Source organism: Chelonia mydas, chromosome 27 (genome assembly GCF_015237465.2).
Source record: "Chelonia mydas isolate rCheMyd1 chromosome 27, rCheMyd1.pri.v2, whole genome shotgun sequence".
NCBI lineage: Eukaryota > Metazoa > Chordata > Testudines > Cheloniidae > Chelonia > Chelonia mydas.
The window spans coordinates 10014318-10035452 of NC_057860.1; the positions used below are offsets into that span (position 1 = coordinate 10014318).

A 21135-nucleotide genomic window follows, 5' to 3' on the forward strand; every position below is an offset into this window, starting at 1 on the left:
CCACCCCCCCGCCCCTTATGTTTCAGAAGCAAATCTATGAAGGCGTATTAGCCCCTCACTGTATGTTTCGTGGCTTTCTAAACTACTGACGCTTTGCAACATTGCATAAACATAAAACAATCCATCCTTGATATGGAATGCAAGGGCGAATGACAGCGCTGCTCAGCCCCCTCGCCTTCGATTGATTTACGCCTCCACGGACGCTTTATCAGGCGCTCGAAAAAAGTTTGACCAATCATTTTGCTAGGAGCTCACAACACAGCAGCCCAACTGTACTTTGTTGGCTAGGAAGTTGGAGAAGGGGGTAGAGTACAAATCTATATCTGTCCTATCTCTCTCTCTATATATTTTTTCCCTTCATTGAACCGTGCTTTGTATGATGTCTGAGAATGTCCATTTCTGGGACTCTTAGCAATTATTATGTCGACTCTATTATAAGTCATGACAGTGAAGACTCGCCTTCAGCTAAATTTTCAACTGGGCAATATACAAGTTCCAGGCAAGCTGGACATAATGATCATCTAGAATTCCCCTCTTGTAGTTTCCAGCCAAAACCTCCAGTTTTCAGCGCCTCCTGGACTCCTCTGAATCCACATTCTTCTGGTACCCTTCCTTCGGTCTATCATCCATATATTCAACATCAAAGCGTCCCTTCTGATAGCAGGTATCTACGAAGCTGGCTGGATCCAGTGCCCAGAACAGAGAACATACCCGGGCAGGGATCAGTTAAATCAGAGCCTCTGCTGGGGCACCCCGGGGAAGTCCATAAACAAGGAGCACAGGAGTACAATTTAGAAACTTCTGCTGGAAGGGAGGCGATCGTTTCCAATCAAAGGCCCAGCTTCGAGGACAATAAAGTTTGTGAAGGAAGCGAGGACAAAGACAGGCCAGATCAAAGTAAGTTATAAAAGTGAGGAAGTAAACAGTATAAAAGCTGAGGCGGTGCAATAAAACGGGACAATGCAAAGCAAAGTTAAAATCATGTCTGAAAGAAAATCTCTCAGATTACTGGTGCCAACCTAAAGGACAGGAGGTGGTGGTGGTGGAAAGAGGTGGTGGTGGGGAAGAGAATGGCATTGCTTTGATTAAAACTCCTTACGCAGTGTAGAGTCCAGAGCAAATGCAAAAAGCTTGATCAAGCCTTCCTCTTTGCTGGCATGCATTCTTTCCAGACTTATTCAAAGCTCCAAAACCGTCGCTTTCCTAGCAAAGGGTGATGTTTATGGGGAGGGGGGAAAAAACCGTAAATATTGGGAGGAAAGGGAATGGAGGATGAAAAATGGAATAAAACCGGGGGAGGGGGTGAGAAAAGAAAAAGGTGGAAGAGTTCACGTGGAGAAGTAAACAGCAACAATGTCTATTTCATGCTAGCTGCTCTTATTTACCTTGAGAGATCCGAAGTTGACGGTCTGCCTCGTTGTTTCATCTGTCAAGTTGCCTCTTTTTTGCTTGTTTATGAAATGTAGGGTATGAATACTTCAGAGCCACGCTTCCAAACAGGAAAGGGGGTCTGAACTTAAGTCTTTATTTGTACTGAAGCAGACTGGTGACCTGCTAAACCAAATCCTGTGTCTCTTTCGTGACTTGTTTTCTGCAACGTGGAGCAAACGCTTGCATTTATAATACATACATATATGTATAAAGCTACACTTTTAGATGCACACCCACACAGCTTTAGACCCAAAACAAGGACATTCGAGCAAAATATCACGCGTGTCAGCTTCTCGCTAGCTCGTGCTTCTTTATTGTACCTGAAAGGTAAAACAGGGCTCTTCTCAGTCTAGAAAGAGGAGGGTGAAACCAGTCAAGATTCAGTCCCGTTATAAATATTTTGCATGGAATGCACACGTTTTTAAAACGAACTTGACAGCCCAATTCATAGTGTATCCAGGAGCAATATTCGCCGAAGGAATAACTCTCCAGCATGTTTAGAATGTGTAATTACACAATGATTTCTCCTCCTTCTTAAATTATCTTTATTTTATTTTTTTTTTTGCAACGTGTAACGGATATTGCAATTGCAACTACGTGATTACAAATAAAAATATACGTTTTCCCTGTGTGCAGTGGTGGCGTTATGTCCATCATTTAACTTACCCCGTGCACAAAAAGAAAGTCCTAGTCTATTGTACTGGGCAGAGATCCAGAACAAACTGCGAGTGAGGTGAATGATTTGGGAGAATTAACAGAGCCAGGCTCGGTGCTCAATGTCCCTGAAACGGAATAAATACGAATCTTGTCCAGGACAGCGTTGTGAAGGTGCAGGTATCCACGCTAACAGGCTACTCTGTGGTTTCTACAGTATGCGGTTAAGACGCAAATTGTGTTTTAAATAACAGTTTGATTTTGGCGGATGTTGATAGAATGCCAGCAAAAAAAATCTGTAACAGGACTGGAAGAGGGAGCTGATTTTCAGAGAGCATTCCCACCACTCCCACTGGCTGTTTCATTTTATTTTTAATATTACATAATAAGGAAGCTCGTGCCGCCACAAGATTTTCATTTATTTGTTTTGATTTTAAAAGAACGACCTGCCCCAAAAATCATTTCTCATTGGCTTTGCTGGGTTAAAGCATTGTGTAAAGTCACTAGATCAACCTATCCTTCCTGTATAAAATGTCATGTTTTTTTCCAAGAAGATCTTTTATGAAGAAGAACCTCTCCGTTGCCATTAAAAGATAGGTAGCAGGACTAACGGTATCAATTATTAACAGCTTTCTTCCTCTTTAATATTTAATTCTGCATATTAGATCAAGTCAATTCCACTAAGGAAATAGCCGTGCAAATTTGTAAGATGCAGTACTTACAGTGGGAGATTAACAGGATTATTTTTAAAATATTCAATACATTTCCTTTTATGTAGAGGAAACATTGTGTTGGTCTGTGCGTGTTTTTTTTTAAATATAATGCTCCATTTAATTTATGTTCAGGTTTATGACTTTATCTATAATTTCAGAAGAGGCAAAGGAAGTAAAATAGAAGACTGTGATCTGGGTCATAATCTTTTCATTTTATTCCCCCAAGTCAGTTCAATGTTTACATGTAATTAGTAAAAGTGTGCAAAGCATTTCTCCCCCCAAAAATATTTCAGCACACCTTCTTGGTGACAAATTCACCAGCATACCTTTGGCACCTAAAGCTAGTGTGCTGTTAATGCAAATGATCTGGGATACTGTACTCATCAGACTTTATTTCTGATCTTTGTTCCAAAATCTTTTTTGTCTCCACCTTGATTCGATGAAATTATTGGAAAGTGTTTATAAAATGTTCTTCTTTCCAATGCCACGTTAAGCGGGGAGGGGGATGGTGTGTATGTAACTTTGCTCTTTTCTATTGCATTACTTACATTTATAATACAACTGCAAATGCAATTGTGTTTCTGGATAACATTGACCAGAGCCCACCGAAGGGATGTTTATTAGGACTATTGCTTGGCACTTAGCAAAAATAGGCATGATTTATTGATGCCTTATTCAGAAGTAATCTATGTATTTTAAGTACAATGCAGATAGGAATGGATATATATCTGCAAAATATGCCTATAGATGCATAAATTACTCTCTGTTCATCTACATACACGCGTGTGTGTGTGGATTTAGGCACATGCACACATACATGCATCTATACACGTATAGGTCCCGATCCTGCAGACACTTTAGGGCGTGCTTAATCGTGCTACCTTGGCATACAATGGGGCCACTGCAGGTGGTCAAGCTGAGCACGTGCGTAATTGTTTGCAGGATCGGGATCCTATACATCAACCATACTCCCAGGTGGGTGGATATACTTTTGTCAACGTATATGCTTTTCAAGTAGCCTTTTCCTGGTACCTCATAACTCAGTGGGCATTTATTCATCTATATAAATTTGGTGGTATTATTGATTAAGACCATTCTGAGAAAAGAACAGGATATTGACCTTACTGCTTGTCTTTCAGCCAACCCAGCGGCCAACTGGCTCCATGCCCGCTCCTCCAGAAAAAAAAGATGCCCTTACACCAAATACCAGACCCTGGAGCTAGAGAAGGAGTTTTTGTTCAATATGTACCTCACCAGGGACCGTAGACACGAAGTGGCCAGACTCCTCAACCTGAGTGAAAGACAAGTCAAAATCTGGTTTCAGAACCGAAGGATGAAAATGAAGAAAATGAACAAGGAACAGGGCAAAGAATAAGATACAGGAGGCAAATGCCATGCTCTGTCTCCCAGCTTCCTCTATATTTATGGGTGATAGCTTCCGAACTATACTAATGATGACATATAAAACATGGGGGGGGGGGGGAATTTGGTTCCACCTTCGCAAGCCGGAAGTTTATAATTTTTTTTCGTATTGTTGCCAGTTAGAAAGCTACTAATGTGAAGGTGAAAATCCTGATTTAGGACACGTGCTGGATTTTGTTTCTGTTCCTTGTTGTGGTTTTTTCCCCCCACACAGTGTAGACATGCCAGGTCCGTAGCCTGTGTTGCCATCAGGATATGATGCCTTTATTTTCCAAATGAAAGACAAACAAACAAAAATTCCAACAACCAGCACTACCTTGTCGTAAATAAACATAGTCTATGCCCACGACACATCCCATTGTCTTTCTGTAACCACGTTACATGATTGTGTCTCTTAACCGATCCCCACATGCATAAGTTGAAGTGGCAAAGAAACCAGACCATTTACTAGAAGGCAGACACTTTCTTAAAATTCGAGTTTAATTGCATACAACACACCATTTTCAATTCACCAACTTTATACCGGTGTATTCAGATTAATGACAGTCAAATATCCCACTGCGCCTCTGTTTTAGTTTTTAAATTGTTTTAATCGCTCCGTGGTGGATTAGTGACTTTGACCAGAGAATTTAGTATAATCTTAGAAATAATCTTCCCAACCTGGTAGTTTTATGCGGGATCATTTGAAAAGTCTATCAGAACAAAAGTGTTAATTGTTTAGAAAAAAACAAAAACAAAAACAAAAAAACCCCAAACAAAAAACAACCCCCCCCACAAACAAACAAAAAGAAAAAAGAAAAACAAAAAAAAGACAAAAAAGACCCCCCTTTCCAACTTATTTCTAACTTTTAGAGGGAAAAATGACATTTTTCTAGTTAAAAACAAACAGAAAACAAAAAAAAAACCCTACCTAAGTAGATCTATAAGAGAAGGTAAACTTGTGTTCTTAGTGTTAGAGTATTTATAATTTATTGTGAAATGAATTTTCCTAAAGAATTAGATTGTTTCAGAGGTAAAGTGCCACGGCTGTTGGTTGTACATTTCTTTCCCCTGATATTTCAGATGAGAAGTTTATACTTGAATATTTCCTTCTGATCTGTTAGAAATGAGTTAGTCACGTTTTACATTGATACCTTGTTTACATTACATTATAATACGTGCTGTTGCATTTCCACACGAAAAAGAACACTGTTACTGGTTGAGTGACATAAAAGAATTGTAATTGTCTTGTGGTTGGCTTTCGTGTGTGTGTGTGTGTGTGTGTGTGTGCATTTAACGTAACAAATATGTATCCTAATTGTTTACAAAAGAGGTCTCATTTCATGCTGGAAGGAATTGAATTCTCATCTGAAAGATCTCTTGGAGGTTTCTCTATACCAGTCCAACCACGACTGTGATTCCCTTATCGCTCTGTAAGATTTAACTTTTTTTGGGGGGGAAGGGGGGAAATAAGGGTGGGAGAGGAGCGGGAGGGAGATAGGGAGGTGGGGGAGTAACTTTAGTACAAGTTGACTATATGGTGGGTATTGTAAAATGTGTCTGTGATTGTGTTTCTGTGGACGTTGACGCTTGTTTTGTTTCCAATGTGGCTTTTTGAGTATACGTTGAGATCTTCAATTGTTACTTTTCAAAGAATGATGACGAATATCAAAATAAACCTACCTTTTTTTTTTCGTGTGCACATTTGTATACCAAGCTACCAAAAGTCTTTCTAGGAATAACACAGTGTATGGTGGCACGTTTTAATAACAAAAAAAAATGTAAAAGGAGAAAAAAGAAATATATTTCTGGTGATGTGTGAGCAGAACAATACAATTCTAATTTCATAGACAAGAAAACTGCTTGTACTTTTAGGAAAAGATTTTTATACTACTAGAGATTCGAGAGGGATATTTTCATCTTCGGAGCCTGCCCCTGCTTTTCAGATTATCTGAAGATCAGAGGCAATAGCTGCGCTGTTCTGTACACTGCAATTTACACAAGTTTAGTTTTCTCCCATTTTTAAAAGAAAGGTTTCAGTCGACTAGAAACCAGATCTGAAAATGCTGAAGGCCAATCTTCAGATGCTTTTTAAGCCTCGACTTTCTCATGTAAAACTTTCCAACTTTAACTGCTGAAGAGCGTCAGTGTGTTAAATCTAACCTAAACTTCACATTGTATGGAAATTTTCCTTCTCAAAAGAAATTTAAAAAAAACAGGATTTCCCCCCATTTTGAGCTGAAAAAAAAGGGGAAAGGATCATTGGGTTTACTTTCAAAATCATCTGAAGTGAAAAGCAAGGATTGGGCCTGTTAAAGTTTGAGGTTCTGTATATTATATTTTGTTTTCTCTCTCTCTCTCTCTCTCTTCATTTAAAGAAGGACAAATGAATCTAAAGTCTAGTTTTAACGAACTGAATATACTGCCTAAATCTGGCATATGGTTCCATACTGATCCAAGACAGGCTTATCTAAACACTTACTATTTAGAAACAAACAAACGATCAAATAATACCCATAACTTAATTCACTTGTTCAATCTACTGGACTCTAGGATATAACATCTCTTTTCACTTTCCTTAGCATTGTGGTGATGAGCGGATATCTTTAAGGCAACAATGAAATAAGCTTTTTAAATATGGTAAAAAATGTTACTTCGTTTTAGTAGAGGATTTTGTTTTTTTAAAGAACAAATTGTTGGAAACCCTGTTTTCTGTTGCACAAGCCCAAATGTATTTTCCACAGATGTTTAATGCTCCAGAATAAAAATCGATTTTAGAACAACAATACCTATTTCTCATTGTGTTACACTGCTTCATCTAAAATTTCAGAAATATTTTCAGTGTGTTTTCCTGAGTTCTATAGTGGCTCGTTAAGTGTATTATAAAGATCAATTTTTTGCCAGTGTAGGTGGGGGAAAAGTGTCCATAGAAGAAAAGAAATTAATTCATTTCCAGTGTAGTAAGTGTTTCCTGGCTTCTACTCTAACCTACTCCGTTTCTAAATCAATTTTGCAAAGTATTTCTGAGACCTTCGTTCTTGGGTTAGATGCACCGTTATTTTAAATCTAGATAGGCTACAATGGCCATAAGGTGAGTGGGGAATTTTAAAAAAATCTTTGCAAACGAAATAAAATATTCCCACCTATGGTAGGAATGACCAGAATATATAACATAGGATTCCTTTTCCCTAGGGCTTGATAAGTAACTCCTGATTTAGAAGTCGTTTTACGCTTTATGTCTCATGCAGAAACATAAGTGCCTGGAAAGTAAAACAAACAAACAAAAATTAGACCCTAAAGTTCAGATCAGCAGGAAACAATGAGAAATACAGTCAAGATTCTCTTTCCCCTAATTTTGTTAACATAAAGAAAGAGTGCTCTAAAAGGCAACATTTTACTTTAAAAAGATGGGGGGAAAATCCTCTTTCTATAGGGTAGCCCAAAGAAAACAAAATAAGTTAAAAGATTTTTGGAGCTTACTGGAGAAAGAGAGGAAGGGAAGTAACTTGTCATAAAAAAAATACGTGCAGTGTGCTGCAATAAAAGAATATGACCGCTATAAAACTTTACAGGGTATAAATTTCTGAAGGTTAAAGAACTAAACGGCTGTAAAGCAAACAGTGCAAGAAAACTTTCAGGAGCTCCTAAATTACTACAATGACTTGGGGATGTGGGGAAACCCAACACGTAAATACTCTTCTTTCAGCCTCAATCACATACAAAGTTTTTGTTTAAGGGATTTTTTTTAAGGGGTGGAGGTGGGGGGAAGGGAGTATGTTAATTTATTCTTCTTTATTCTTTTCTTGCAGATGCCGTGAAAATCCAGCACTCTGGATGCTTCCCTTTGTTCTTTCTTTCTTAGCAATTCCAGGCTGCCAGAATCCCGAGCCATAAACTCACAACAACAACAACACACATACACACACACACACACACATACACAGAAGTTCTGGCGAGACGTCTGGGCTTGGGAAGCTCTTTATCTGTTTACAGCCCTAGCCTTCCCCCTCCAGAGGAGAATGCCCAATTGTTTAGTCTCGGAATTTGAAACAATAGTGGTTTTCAGAAGCAAACCCATTTTCCCTGCTTTATTGCTACTAAAAAGACTGGATGGTAGGAATAGTTTGCAGAAAACTCCGGGGCTTGCTTTTACTTTTTTATAACCACCTATCCGAAAAAATGTCACGAACCGTTTCCTGATTTCCATGCTTCACCCCTCCCTCAACAAATAAGTTTTCTCCCTCCCCCCACCCCCCCGCGCCTCCATCCCTCCACCTTTCCCCTACTCTGTTTTTATTGGATTCATCTGTTTGTGTGGCTAGGGGGATTTTTAATTCGAATGGTCGCTAGATGGCGATGTTGCTCCATGTTAAAAATCGCAGACGAGCCCGTTCCTCAGCATTAAGGCTATTTAATAACACCTTGATTTCATTAGAAACAACAAACTGGGTATTGCAGAAGAGTATGAATAATCCTGAGAGATAAAATATAGGGTTAATTATAGCTACTTTGCCGATTTTACAGGCCACATCTATTTTTTCCTGCGTGTGTAAATTATATGAGATTCAAAAGAAGGTAAATCTGGGAATCTGGATGCTAGCAGGATTTGGAATGAAACACGCATCTGTTTGAAACGTCCATCTGAAAAACTGCTATTTTGTCTTCTACGCCGTTAGTTCGGTTTGTTAGACGCCAACATTTTAATTATGCTAAAATCTAAGATTTACATGTTCAGAAATGAAAAAGAATGAATCAAAGATTTCGCGGGGAGGGGGGAGAGTGTTATTTGCTTTTAAAAATGCTTGTACAGTCCTTTCTCATTTGTTTATTTAAAATTGTTTACACTCAGAGACATTAAATAATGTCTCAATAACACATGTTTTACGGCTCTTGAAGCACTGTGTCTGTTTGTATTTTTGCCCAGCGGTTCCATTACATTGCTGATTGCTTGCTCAACTGATGTCCATAGGTATTTAAGAAAATATAAAAAAGGAGCCTAACCACAGTATAAAGTTAATTAAAAATAGTAAATTTACCGTGCTGAAATACTTAGAAAGATTCCACTGGTCTAGCAACAACAACGACATAAAGTTTTGTATCTGTAAATTCATTTTCATTCTGATCTTTTCCCCCCTCCAAATTATGAATCAATAATTGTTAAAATATAGTCACACACATATAGGTAAGGAAGAAGCAAAACAAGGCAATACAATAATACAATTTTAATATAAGATTTATTTTAAACTTTTGTATCAAAACATTCTCTGGATAAATGCTTCTCTTCACAGATACAACAAATGTATGACTTTTCAGTATATAATTTTCTGGAACGGAATATAACAAAATTAAAAGGATACACTACTGAAAGCAATAGTTTCCCATGCAGAATTTAATATGTTGTTTACAAATCTAAAATTTAAATAGCTCTAAATTGTATTTAAATACGCTAAAAACCCAAATAATATTTAAACAGAAATACCTGTAAAATTAATAGAAGTCCATTTTATACACTCAATAAAATACAAAATAATGAAAAGTTATGGTTTCCGTAGTATGCTTTTTTTCTATGTTATTTCTTAATAAATCTTTCCTCTACTGGGTATTTATAAATTATCTTCTCTCTCTCTCTCTCTTTTTCTTTTTCTTATAATAGAAACATTTTCCTTTCATCAGGAATCACTAGTACAGTATATGAATGATTTAAGGTCAGCCATTGATTTCTGATGCATTGATGAGTTAGTACCACATGATGACCATAAAATTCTACTGCACTTAATAGAAATGCTAACTTCCAAGAACAACTGAATTGTCTCCTTCTCTGTCTCTCTCTATACCAACATCTGAGTTTATAACATGTTTTATTTTATATAAATCTATACAGACACACAAGAACGTAAGTTCCTTTCTGAAAATACTTTTGTCTTTTTATTTGGGTTTTTATTTGTTTGTTTGTTGCTGAAAGTAATCATCCTAATTTTTCTAAAAACACACACAAACCCCTGAGATGTTTTGCTGTTTACTCAGGTGAACCATTTCTGTTTCTATCTATCTATCTATCTATCTATCTACGATGAAAACAAACTGTACTCAATCGATAGTAAAATTGTCTAGAAAAATAAAATCTTAACTTATCTTTTAGGGGAGAAGAAAATCTTAATTTTGCTTCTGCAAACACTCCAACATCAATAATTACTTCAAAAGGATTTTGGAATAGGATGAAATGATCCCTATGAAAAATAGAGGAAAAGAAATACTAAGGATGGTTTAAAACTTTTATTCTCTGATCCTAACTTTCTTTTTCTTTCTTTCTTTCTTTCTTTCTTTCTTTCTTTCTTTCTTTCTTTCTTTCTTTCTTTCTTTCTTTCTTTCTTTCGTAAAATGTTTCTGCTGTCCGTCTTTAATGTAGGTTTTTAAGCAAAACAATAGAAAGAGTGACTGTCTAGCAGGAACATTTTTAACTTTTTCTTATTAGCGTTTTGGAAGCAGATGATTGAAAATTGTCCCCCAGTTTGAGGATGGGCGCGAAATAATGTTTTATTCACCTTTTGTGTGTAAGTATAAGGTAGTTGGACGGAACGGAAAGCAATTTATGTGTAGGCTGGGCGGAAAGAAAGATACAGAAGTGTCTCTTTACGTCCCATTGAAGGTTGAAAGATTGAAAAATATAGCTGGAAGTATATAGGGGGTGTAAGGAGAGAGGGTGTTAGGGACACTGAGAAGCGTTTAAGTTGGGAGGGTTTTGTGTAGTTATTATCTGAAATATGTTACAGAAATATTTGCTGACTGCCATAAATGAATTTCAAAATCTACCCCCTGTGTGTTTATATTGTGGAAAACTGCAGTGTTGGCATGTTAGGGGTAACTTTGCTCGGCTGTTACCAAATGTCAATAAAATACAAAGTCTTGCTACCTCATTCCCCCCATCCCACCCCCTCTTCTTCCCAGCTTCCGTAAGCACCACGTTAAAAAAAAATTAAAAGTTGAAGTTGGAGGGGAGTGGAGATGGGGGAACCAGCATCAGTTAATGTCCATAAAGGTTCTGGTTTGGATGTGATAAGCGAAACAATTCTTTAGGTTGCCATCATGCCCAGCGACATCTTTAACAAATCCTCTCCGGTGGGAGGGAGGGGGAGATGGGATGGGGGGGAGGGTAGCGGGGAGCCACAAAAAGTCAATGTTATATATGAAAAAACTGTCATCATTTTAATTCAATATTGACACCCCAACATCTTGCAATAATGCGAAAGGTTCCAATCGAAACCTCTGTTTTATAGCAGTAGAGGAAGGAACTCATAAAACCCTACCAGCTTTTATGTAGTGCGGTATAAACAACAACAACATCCCTGGCTTTATGGCGTTTTATAGTTGGTTAAACAGTTTACAGCCTTTTGGGGGGGCTATTACAAACGCAATTCCCTTCATGGGATAGTTAAACCTTTATCAATAATAAGGAAATTGATCATTAAAATGTTAAATATGACTACCTCGTTTGTTTTAAAATATGTTTAGGATAAGAAGCTGTATGATTTGATAACTTGTATTAAAATACCAATTACATTTATAGGACCTTTTAAAACTGGTAGCAATTAAATCCTGTTCTTTTACAGTTTTCCAAAGCGACCCTGACATTTAAAAAGGCTAAAACTGCCTCGTTAAAATTTTGAAATTAACGACTGAGCGCGCCTCTCTTTGATTTTCCAGCACTCCCCAAAAATCAATCTTTTGGGTGGTCTAGGTATTTGATTTGTTGTGAGGCGAGAGATATCTCATTAATGTAGGTAGTTAAACATATTTAATCCGTATATTCACCCCACCTCTCTCCCTCTCTCTCTCTCTCTCGCTCTCTCTCTCTCCCTCCCTCTCTGGCTTTTCCTTCTTTATTCCCTCACACTCTTCTTTTCACAATCATGCAGTGCAGAGTCCGTGTGGAGTAAGGAGAAGCCAATAGGATGAGGTTTTGGTAATAGATGCAAATGATCATGAAAAGACACTGCAAAATATGAAACAACTCATTTGCGCCGAAGTAAATCACTGAAAACTGTTTATGAACTGGCATCTCTTCTTGGAAATGTAAAGCGAGAACTCTATAAGTGGCGATTTTTTTAGGGGGGGGGGAGCAGGAATTCAATATCATGCAGGCTTAGAGTTTTGATTATATCCTCCTTTTATATTCCTGGAAATCACAAACTGTTGTTGCTTAGCATCTTAGCTCTTTCTGCGCTAATAGATTCCCGTGGTTTTTTAAAAAAAAAAAAATTAAAATGAGCTCTTATTTTGTCAATTCACTGTTCTCCAAATACAAAACCGGGGACTCTCTGCGCCCCAACTACTATGACTGTGGCTTTGCTCAGGATCTTGGAGGTAGACCCACAGTTGTGTATGGACCCAGCACGGGTGGTACCTTCCAGCATCCGACCCAAATTCAGGAGTTCTACCACGGAGCATCCTCTCTCTCCAGCTCCCCTTACCAACAGAATCCCTGCGCTGTAGCGTGCCATGGGGACCCAAGCAACTTCTATGGATACGACCCATTGCAAAGACAGAGCCTGTTCAGTGCCCAGGAATCGGACTTGGTGCAGTACACGGATTGCAAGCTAGCTTCCAGCGGCCTGGGGGAAGAGGCGGAGAATTCAGAGCAGAGTCCTTCTCCGACACAGCTTTTCCCTTGGATGCGACCGCAAGGTGAGGCGAAATAGAAAGGGCAGAGAGGAGGCATTTCCTGAGCCCATAAAGTATCCCCTTTCCACAGTGACTTTTTACTGCTTTATGGGGGTAAACTTTTGCACTTGTAAATTGCTTTATAGTTTAATTACCCTGAAGGAGACCTTTTTCTTCTCCTTGTGGAGAGCTGGGCTTTCAATGTGGGGCGCTTCCCCTAAAGTTTATTGCACTTTTATAGCCTGAAAGCGCCTTCATTTGAGGGTGTTTTTGTGTTTTGTTTTGTTCTGGTTTTGGTTTTCGCCCGGGGTCTAGCTATACACTGTGCTTTGACTACAAAGGAGTGGGGAGAGATTTTTTTTTTTCAAGTGAACCCATTTTTGCTAGCCCCGCTCTGGGAGAGAGGGTTGTGTGATTTTTCCACCCCCACACGCTTTCCTTGAGAGTTATCCCCCCCCCCCCACACCTTTGTAATATTATAGAAGAGTAGGGTCTGTCTCTGTGTTTGTTTCCTGCCTTTGCTTCTGTGTCTCCTCTCTCCTCCCCCCCCCCCTTCGCTTTCTATTCCGGAGCCTGGTTTATGTATCTTTCAACCTCCTTCTCTTCTCCCCCAACCTTTGCCACCCCCCAGCAGCCGCTGGACGCAGACGGGGGAGGCAGACCTACAGCCGTTACCAAACCCTGGAGCTGGAGAAGGAATTTCTCTTTAATCCCTACCTGACCCGCAAACGGAGGATCGAGGTGTCGCACGCCCTGGGACTGACAGAAAGGCAGGTCAAAATCTGGTTCCAGAACAGAAGGATGAAATGGAAAAAGGAAAACAACAAAGACAAGTTTCCCAGCAGCAAATGCGAGCAGGAAGAACTGGAAAAACAGAAAATGGAAAGAGCCCAGGAGGTGGATGAGGAAGGGGACGGACAGAAGGGGGACAAGAAATAAGATTTTTAAGAACTGAGAGGCAAGCACTAAGGGTCTGATGGGATCCTGACTCTTACATTAATGGCAGTTAATGTAAGGGGGGGGGAGGGGAAACAATGCATAGAAAAGAGGGGGGAAACCCTTTTATTGCTGTAAAACAATATAGCTGTAAGCACCCACTTTCCCTGATTGTCCTTTGGTACAATGAACAGTATGCAAAAGAGATCCGGAGATCTTTCTAGCCTTTCGCCAGTTATTAACTAGTGGTAGTGTATCGCAATAGCTTATGTAAAACATGACTGTGAATTTTCTCTCTCTCTCTCTCGCTCTTCTTTACTGGGGGGTTGGTTAACTCTGCTTTCAATGCTATAGGAGTTTATGTGAAATTATATTGTGCACTTTTGAACCCTCCTCCTTTTTGTTGTGGTTAACTGTATGTACTGGAGGTAGCTATTGAAACAGACATCCCGACAACATGAAACTGCCTATTTATGCTGTAGTTATCTCTCCTACTCTGTCTCTCCCTCTCTTTTATGATTATTATTTCGTCACTTTCCTTGCTTCTGTTCTTGGGTTTTGGTTTGGGGGTTTGGTTTTTTTTTTTGGTTTTTTTTTTTTTTTACAATTTTGTGTCTCTTCCAAAAGGCTTTTCTTCTTTTTCTTCTTCTTCTTCTTCTTCTTCTCTCTCTCCTTTAGTTAGCATGCGCACAGTGGAGCAAGTTGTAAAGTGATCCTTAGGTTTACTGTGAAAAAGAATGTATACTGTATACGTGAATTACTTTATGGGGGAACTAATGATATATTTTGTTGTTCTTTCATCACTTTGTTCTATTGTCTAAACCTGGAAGCGGCGGAAGAAAGTTACAATAAAGTTTACAAGCGAGAATCCCGTGACATCATTCTTTTACTCTGCTTCATTTCCTCCAGGACTACTTTGATAGAAAGGAAATAAAAGTCAATTGTGTCAGAATTGCAGACCTTGCAGTCAAAGGAGTGCTTACCCTGTAGCGAGACTGAAGAGTTTAGGTTGCTATTAAGGCTGGAGGAGGCAGAGGCTGAATTGGCTCGCAGGGTTTTTCTTCTTTGGAAGTGTGTGGGGCGGGGGGATGGATTGTTTTGTTGTTGTTTTTTAACAGTTCATATATGTTGACAGATTAGGTGGCTGTGTGGAAATCCTTCCTCAAGGTAAATATTTCTTTCATTGCTTACTCCCAGTTTCCCCAAGATGAATCCCAATCACTCAGAAATGAATCACTTCCCCCCCCCCCATCCCCTAATCTGTTTGCAGAATTGTCAGTTATGCAATTGAGTGGCTGACATGCTAACCCTTCCTGCTTTGCCTGATATCTTCCACCATGGAACTACTGAAGTGTGTGTGCGTGAGGTTTATTTTCCCTTTCAACAGAACCTTGGAAAGGCGGAACAGCGAAAATCTGAGATGCAGATCAATCATTATCCTCTCATTTCCCAGTAAGGCTTTGATTTAAAAACGAGAAGGGGAGAGAGAGAGAGAGAGAGACAGGTTACTTTTTGGAAGATCTCCCTGCTTCCCCAGCAGAAAGCTAAGCAGCCAGCTGGTAACGCTTTACTTATAGTTGTAATTGGCTGCCCTAGAACCGCTGACAAGCTAAACAAGGGATCTGTATAGTCTTTATTTTTCGCAACAAGGAAAGCAAATGCCAGCTCAATGCGCAGCTCAACGCCCGTGGCACGAGAATGAATTAAATATACGGCCGAATAGCTCTTTTTATTTTTTTTTACAAAACCCCTAAAGTATTAGGTATCAATGAGGCATTTGTCTTTTCAGGGCTACAGATAAGGGGGTGGGGGGAAGGGTGTACAGGCTCCTGAAAAACTACGGCAAAGACAGTGGAAATCTTATGGGGCGAAGGAAGGAATTTTAGAGAGAATCAATAAAGGAATAAAGAGAGCCCCGTTCATTTATTTCTCCCAGCAAAGAGAGAGAGAGAGAGAAAGATGCTGTTTTATAACCAAAGTGTTTCTAGCCTCCCCCCCCCCCGTCTCAGTTGAAAACTGATTACAGGTTGCTTATCGACTCCAGCACAATTCCGCCCCATTCTCGCATAGATCTTGGAGGGTTTATATCACATCCATTATTTATCATATTTTATAAATCCAGCCATACTCCAGTTCTTTTTTTTTTTTTCCACATTACCAGGAGCCAGTGGGGAAGCTGGCTGCTGATTGGAGCGGGCAAAATCACGTGCCCCGGAGTCACATGGTCAGGGAGGAAAAAGGGGGTCCTTTTTGGTGTAAATCTGGACTCTAATTCCGTAATATATCACGGTACCTCGTAAAACCGACACTAAAACGTCCCGGCCTACAAATCACCCGGCCAAATTATGAGTTCATTGTATTATGCGAATGCTTTATTTTCTAAATATCAAGCCGCAAGTTCAGTTTTCCCATCCGGCGTCTTTCCTGAGCAAACTTCGTGCGCTTTTGCCTCCAATACCCAACGAACGGGGTATGGATCCGGTTCCAGCGCCTCCTTTGCTACGAGCATGCCTGGGCTCTACGCCAATGGGAGTAGCATGCACCCCCAAACCTCTAGCATGTATTCCACCAGCTACGGCCTGGAAACCAGTTCTTTCAACATGCACTGTTCTCCGTTTGAGCAAAACCTCTCGATGATGTGCCCGGGAGACGCCTCCAAGCAGACTTGCAGCAAAACGGATCAGAGGGACTCAGACCTGCAAAGCGAGAGCAACTTCCGGATCTATCCCTGGATGAGGAGTACAGGTAAGTCAAAAGCCTCCTTAAAGAAAGACGCCTTGGGGGGGGGGGGGAAACGTAAATTATTTTATGGCGTGCGGGAAGGGTGGTGGTGGGGAATGAGATGAGGGGAGGGGAGGGGGGGAATTGTCCCCAACTCCTTTTATGACGTTTCGCCGAAAAGGAAGCGCTCTTTCTCTCTCTCTCTCTGCCTTCGAGAGGGAGAGAGAGACACCCCCCACCCCACCCCCATAAAGCCATCCTTTTAGCTTTAAATATTTATTAGAGCGGCTGGTGCTGCGTGTATGCGATGCAAAAGGCAGTTTGTCTTAGTGAGGAAAGGCAGGGCTGCAAAATCATAGCCATTAGCTAATTGTCCCCATACTTAACTCTATTTTTTAAAAATGTTTTTGTTTGCTTGTTCCTAAAGAAACTCCATACAGGCGGCTCGCAGCGTTTTAAAAAAAAAATTAATTAATTAATTAATTTTGCTGGCTTGTTTAAGATTGCTAGAGCGCTAATTGCCAGACCCTTAGCATAACGTCCCAGACAGCGCAATTAAGCCCGGAATGTGACCATTAGTCTAATAGAAACGGCAACACATAATTCCAGTTTGCAATTAAATCCCTGCTTTCAAAATTGTGAAATTTCGGAAGGGGAAGAAATAAATAAATAAATAGATGCGGGTCTCGGGTAAATAACGCAGCGGCTAGAATCACTGATTAATCAGGGTCGGCGTGTTTATGCTTTTTCATGGCCTGTTGGAGAAGCTCTGGGTAAGGTGCTGATCCGCGGTAATGGACCCGCATTGGACTTATTAGACAAAGTGCCTGCACCAGCTTCCAAAAGTTGTTAGACCCACATGATGCTGTCAGAGTGATGAACAAACACTGGCCGTGGAACTGTGGATTCTGTTTCCTCACCGCAAGATAAGGGGAGAGGGACAGGAGCTCATGAAGTGAAGCTGCCTACTTAGCATATGTATTTAAAATACAAATCTGTCTAATGCACCCATCCCGGCTGGCATACGTATATTTCATTCACAAACACGCGTCCTCTCAGCATATTAGTGTCAATTAACATTTAATAAATATCCTTATTCATTACAAGAGATAGTGTTCTGACATACCCTTGGTTTCCCAATAAACTGAATTCATTTCAATAATTAAGAAATGCACTGGTTATAAGGCGTGAAAACGCTGGCCTGTCTCTCTCTCTCTCTCTGTTTTTGTTGGACGAAATCACTTCTAATTCTTATCTGGTCTTTCTCAGACCACTACCTAGCAAACTGAAATATTAATATCTCATTTTCACTCTAAACGCAGGTTTTTAAAAAAGGATTGCTGCCCCATTGAAAGCAGCGTGGAACATGTGAGCTCATTTCGCTGCTACTCATAAGCTCTGGCTTTCCTATGATTTGCCAGATTGCAACTTGATAGCCTCCTGACTGATGAGTTAACTTTAAGCCAGATAGTCTGAACGTGTCTTGGTAGGAAACTTCAGGGGAGAACAAACTCCTGCCCAATGTATGTGCCAATTGAAGGAAGCCCAATGCAGGCGCTTGAGCAAGCAAGAGTTTACCCTATACTTATTTGTGGTCAGTATTTTCCATTACCTGCTCCATAATTCATTCACTTTTACAGTTGATGTATCAAAGACCAAATATTTCTGGTTGTGAACACTTCATCTCTGCCTTTCGATTTAAGGATTCCCCACTCCTTCTTTCTAACATGTGCCACAGGATAACAACAAGGCTAGGGAGGATTTTGAAGTCGTGCGAATATGCTGGATTCCTGCGAAGACAAGCCCTCCAAGAGGCATATTTTGTGGTTTGCAGTGCCTAAAACTAAAACACTACCTGCTTCTAGAGATCCCCACCACCACCACCTTTGCCCACCGTGTAATTGGGTTTGTGGAATTTCATCCGCGATGGGAAGATAGTATAGCAATTCCCCATTCAGCAACAGTTTATGGCTCTTCCCTCAACGGATTTTACAACCCACATTCCACAGAATTGCACATTTTACTTCCTTGCCCCTTTTACAGCTCGCCTGGCCGTTTTCCTTTTCCCTTTCTTTAATAACAGTCTTTTCTTCCTTACCAAAAAAAAAAAAAAAAAAGTCCACTGGAATGTTTTGGATGGATGTCGAGGGCTTGTATTGGCCATCCTGGGTATCAACTGAATAGAAACCACAAACATCATGTTGCTGCATAATTATTTCCAATTGAATTCCAACAAATGGCACGAAAATGTGCTCTGGTTTCATTCCAGTCCCCTTTCACAGACAACTAAATAGTTGCGGGTAATGCCGGATGACTGCCGAGTCTTTGTTTCAGCCTGTTCCCATGTAGATAAAAATATCCTCTTCAAAAACCTCTGGTTATGCAGCCCCATCTTTCTGACAGATTTTTAAAAAAATACCCCACTTTCATCTGGGGAAGTAACATTATCCATGTCAACCACTGCCTGCCCCTTGCCAGTAGACCAGAGCAAAGTAATACAGAAAATATTCCGTTAAATAATTAAGACCATTGCGCAGCTTACAAACAGGGCTAAATGATGACAGCTTTAACAGAGGACAAATAATTGAAATGGTATATTTAGCAGAGGCTTCTATCTAGCTATGGAAAGTATTTATTAATGTATTTATTCCCTGGTTAATGGGAAATGTCTTAGGTTAAAAAATAAAAACAAGTGCTTTAATATGAAAGTGGTAGCAAACTTGATGAAGTTCTCTCCCACACAAACACAATCTGAAAATAGGTAACACTTCCCCCCGCTCCCCAGATAAGAAAAATAATTAAATATGCGATGGGTGTGTGTGTGTGTGTGTGTGTGTGTGTGTTCTATTAGAATGTTATATTCTTCCAAAAATACAAGGATCGGATTCTAAGTTGTCAGTGCTCTTTTGAGGAAACAACTGGGGATCTGCCGTGGGTGTATTACATAGCTATGCTATTATGGACAATATCTGGAATACGTTTAAAGAAAAAAACAACCAAACAAACAAAAAAAAAGGCAACCCAACAGCTACCCAGAGTTCATTTGATTCTAATTTATTGTTTCACAGGGACTGACAGGAAAAGAGGACGTCAGACCTACACCAGGTACCAAACCCTGGAGCTGGAGAAAGAATTCCACTATAACCGCTATTTGACCAGAAGAAGACGCATCGAAATCGCTCATGCTTTGTGCCTGACAGAGAGGCAGATCAAAATCTGGTTCCAGAACAGACGCATGAAGTGGAAAAAAGAAAATAAAACTGCATGCACCAGTTCAAATAGCCAGGAAAAACCAGACGCTGAAGATGATGAAGAAGAATGAAAGGGACGGGTTTGGGTGAAGGGGACTTTAGTCCAGAAAGCTAATCCAGGAAACGTGAAACCTAAACATAAAGGACTATATATATATATATAAAATACATGAAATCAAAATAAAAACAAGCCTAAGAATGGTGCATTCTGTTTCCTGATACTGAAAAAAAATACTACCTATGTTAGTCTCTCTTTTTTTTGTACAATAGAATGGATAATAATATCTACCTATTAAATGTGGCTTTAGAGTCAGATAGACACATTTTTCTATGTGAGTCTTCATACAGTACAAGTATTTGTAAATCTCCCTGTTTGTATTTCCTTGTGTACTTTTTTGGTATGAAGTAATGTGGCCGTGTTAGCACCTTTAATTAGAAAATGTGATCTGAAAGTATGAAGGGAAATTATACATAGCGTATATAGTACTCTGTACATAATATGAATTATGATGATCGCTTGTTCTGTTGTAACCTCTGTGGTTCTTTTCTGGTTGCGATGCTGTTTTTGTCTGTGTACATTTTTACCTGGACCACTTCCTTGTTCAAGTCATTAGAAAAAATGAATTAATATTGTGCTGAGTAAAGCGGTGTATATCAAGGTAGACGATTATTTAATAGCGGCAAGTTTCTTTTTCCTGGTTTGTGATTATTATTCTTCAAAATAATAATAATAAAAACACCCACCAATAGTCTAAAACTGTGTTCAGTTCATTGCACTTTTCTTATGTGTTTGCATTATTAGAATTCAGTTGTTTATTTCTGGATATAAAGAAAATATCCCCTTTAATTTCCCCTGATACGTCATCTTATTCGGACCAGATAATTTTCAGCATAACAGTCGTATTTAACATTTTAATGACATTTCTACAAATGTTAAGACTTTAAAACATTTAGCGAAATAAAACTCATAGTCGGGTATAAAAAAACAATTGCCAAGAATATGGATTTGCAGATTTCACTCTTTTCCCTTCCTCCAAATATCTTCAGAGATTATTCTACTGGGAAAAAAGACGGGAAAGGTAAAAGCAGAGAAGCAAGAAACAATAAAAAAAAACCCCTATTTCTATATTATATATTGATTCCTGTGACTAATCTGACCCTTTCCCAAGGACACAAGATATTTTGCTATGGTTTGGGGTTTGTCGTTCCCCCCTTTCGATTGCTTTATTGTGGACTGTAAGTATTTCATTAGCACGGCATAATGTTTAACATCAAAACACACATAAAATAAATGAAACCAATTAAACTCAGGAAAATCAACAATGCAAAACAACGGTAACTAATTTTAAGCACTTGCGAGCATCTCTCTC

General features: G+C 39.4%; 3 protein-coding genes across 4 annotated transcripts; all 3 read left to right on the forward strand.

Annotated features, from left to right (window-relative positions):
* The first annotated feature begins 118 nt into the window (after positions 1 to 118).
* Positions 119 to 5893, forward strand: HOXB9 (homeobox B9). The gene is made up of 2 exons (XM_007061923.4): positions 119 to 897; positions 3938 to 5893. Exons 1-2 carry the CDS (start codon positions 390 to 392, stop codon positions 4171 to 4173), a joined length of 744 nt encoding a protein of 247 aa, XP_007061985.1. The 5' UTR covers positions 119 to 389; the 3' UTR covers positions 4174 to 5893.
* A 6005-nt stretch (positions 5894 to 11898) lies between these two features.
* Positions 11899 to 16026, forward strand: HOXB8 (homeobox B8). Of its 2 annotated transcripts, none has more exons than XM_007061925.3 (3): positions 11899 to 12881; positions 13492 to 14960; positions 15955 to 16026. In XM_007061925.3, the coding sequence occupies exons 1-2, from the start codon at positions 12461 to 12463 to the stop codon at positions 13794 to 13796; spliced, it is 726 nt and encodes a 241-aa protein (XP_007061987.1). In that variant the 5' UTR covers positions 11899 to 12460; the 3' UTR covers positions 13797 to 14960; positions 15955 to 16026. The 2 variants fall into 2 exon arrangements, with proteins under 2 accessions (XP_007061987.1, XP_007061986.1); XM_007061924.3 differs by having other exon boundaries at positions 12076 to 12881; positions 13489 to 14960.
* Positions 15990 to 20522, forward strand: HOXB7 (homeobox B7). The gene is made up of 2 exons (XM_007061926.4): positions 15990 to 16538; positions 19583 to 20522. Exons 1-2 carry the CDS (start codon positions 16139 to 16141, stop codon positions 19834 to 19836), a joined length of 654 nt encoding a protein of 217 aa, XP_007061988.1. The 5' UTR covers positions 15990 to 16138; the 3' UTR covers positions 19837 to 20522.
* Positions 20523 to 21135: the final 613 nt, after the last annotated feature.

Coding starts and splice junctions, on each gene's coding strand:
- HOXB8 (XM_007061924.3), top strand. CDS start 12,461: ATGAGCTCTTATTTTGTCAATTCACTGTTCTCCAAATACAAAACCGGG. Junction 12,882..13,488: donor CCCTTGGATGCGACCGCAAG/GTGAGGCGAAAT, acceptor GCCACCCCCCAG/CAGCCGCTGGACGCAGACGG.
- HOXB9 (XM_007061923.4), top strand. CDS start 390: ATGTCCATTTCTGGGACTCTTAGCAATTATTATGTCGACTCTATTATA. Junction 898..3,937: donor CAAAGACAGGCCAGATCAAA/GTAAGTTATAAA, acceptor CTTGTCTTTCAG/CCAACCCAGCGGCCAACTGG.
- HOXB7 (XM_007061926.4), top strand. CDS start 16,139: ATGAGTTCATTGTATTATGCGAATGCTTTATTTTCTAAATATCAAGCC. Junction 16,539..19,582: donor TCCCTGGATGAGGAGTACAG/GTAAGTCAAAAG, acceptor ATTGTTTCACAG/GGACTGACAGGAAAAGAGGA.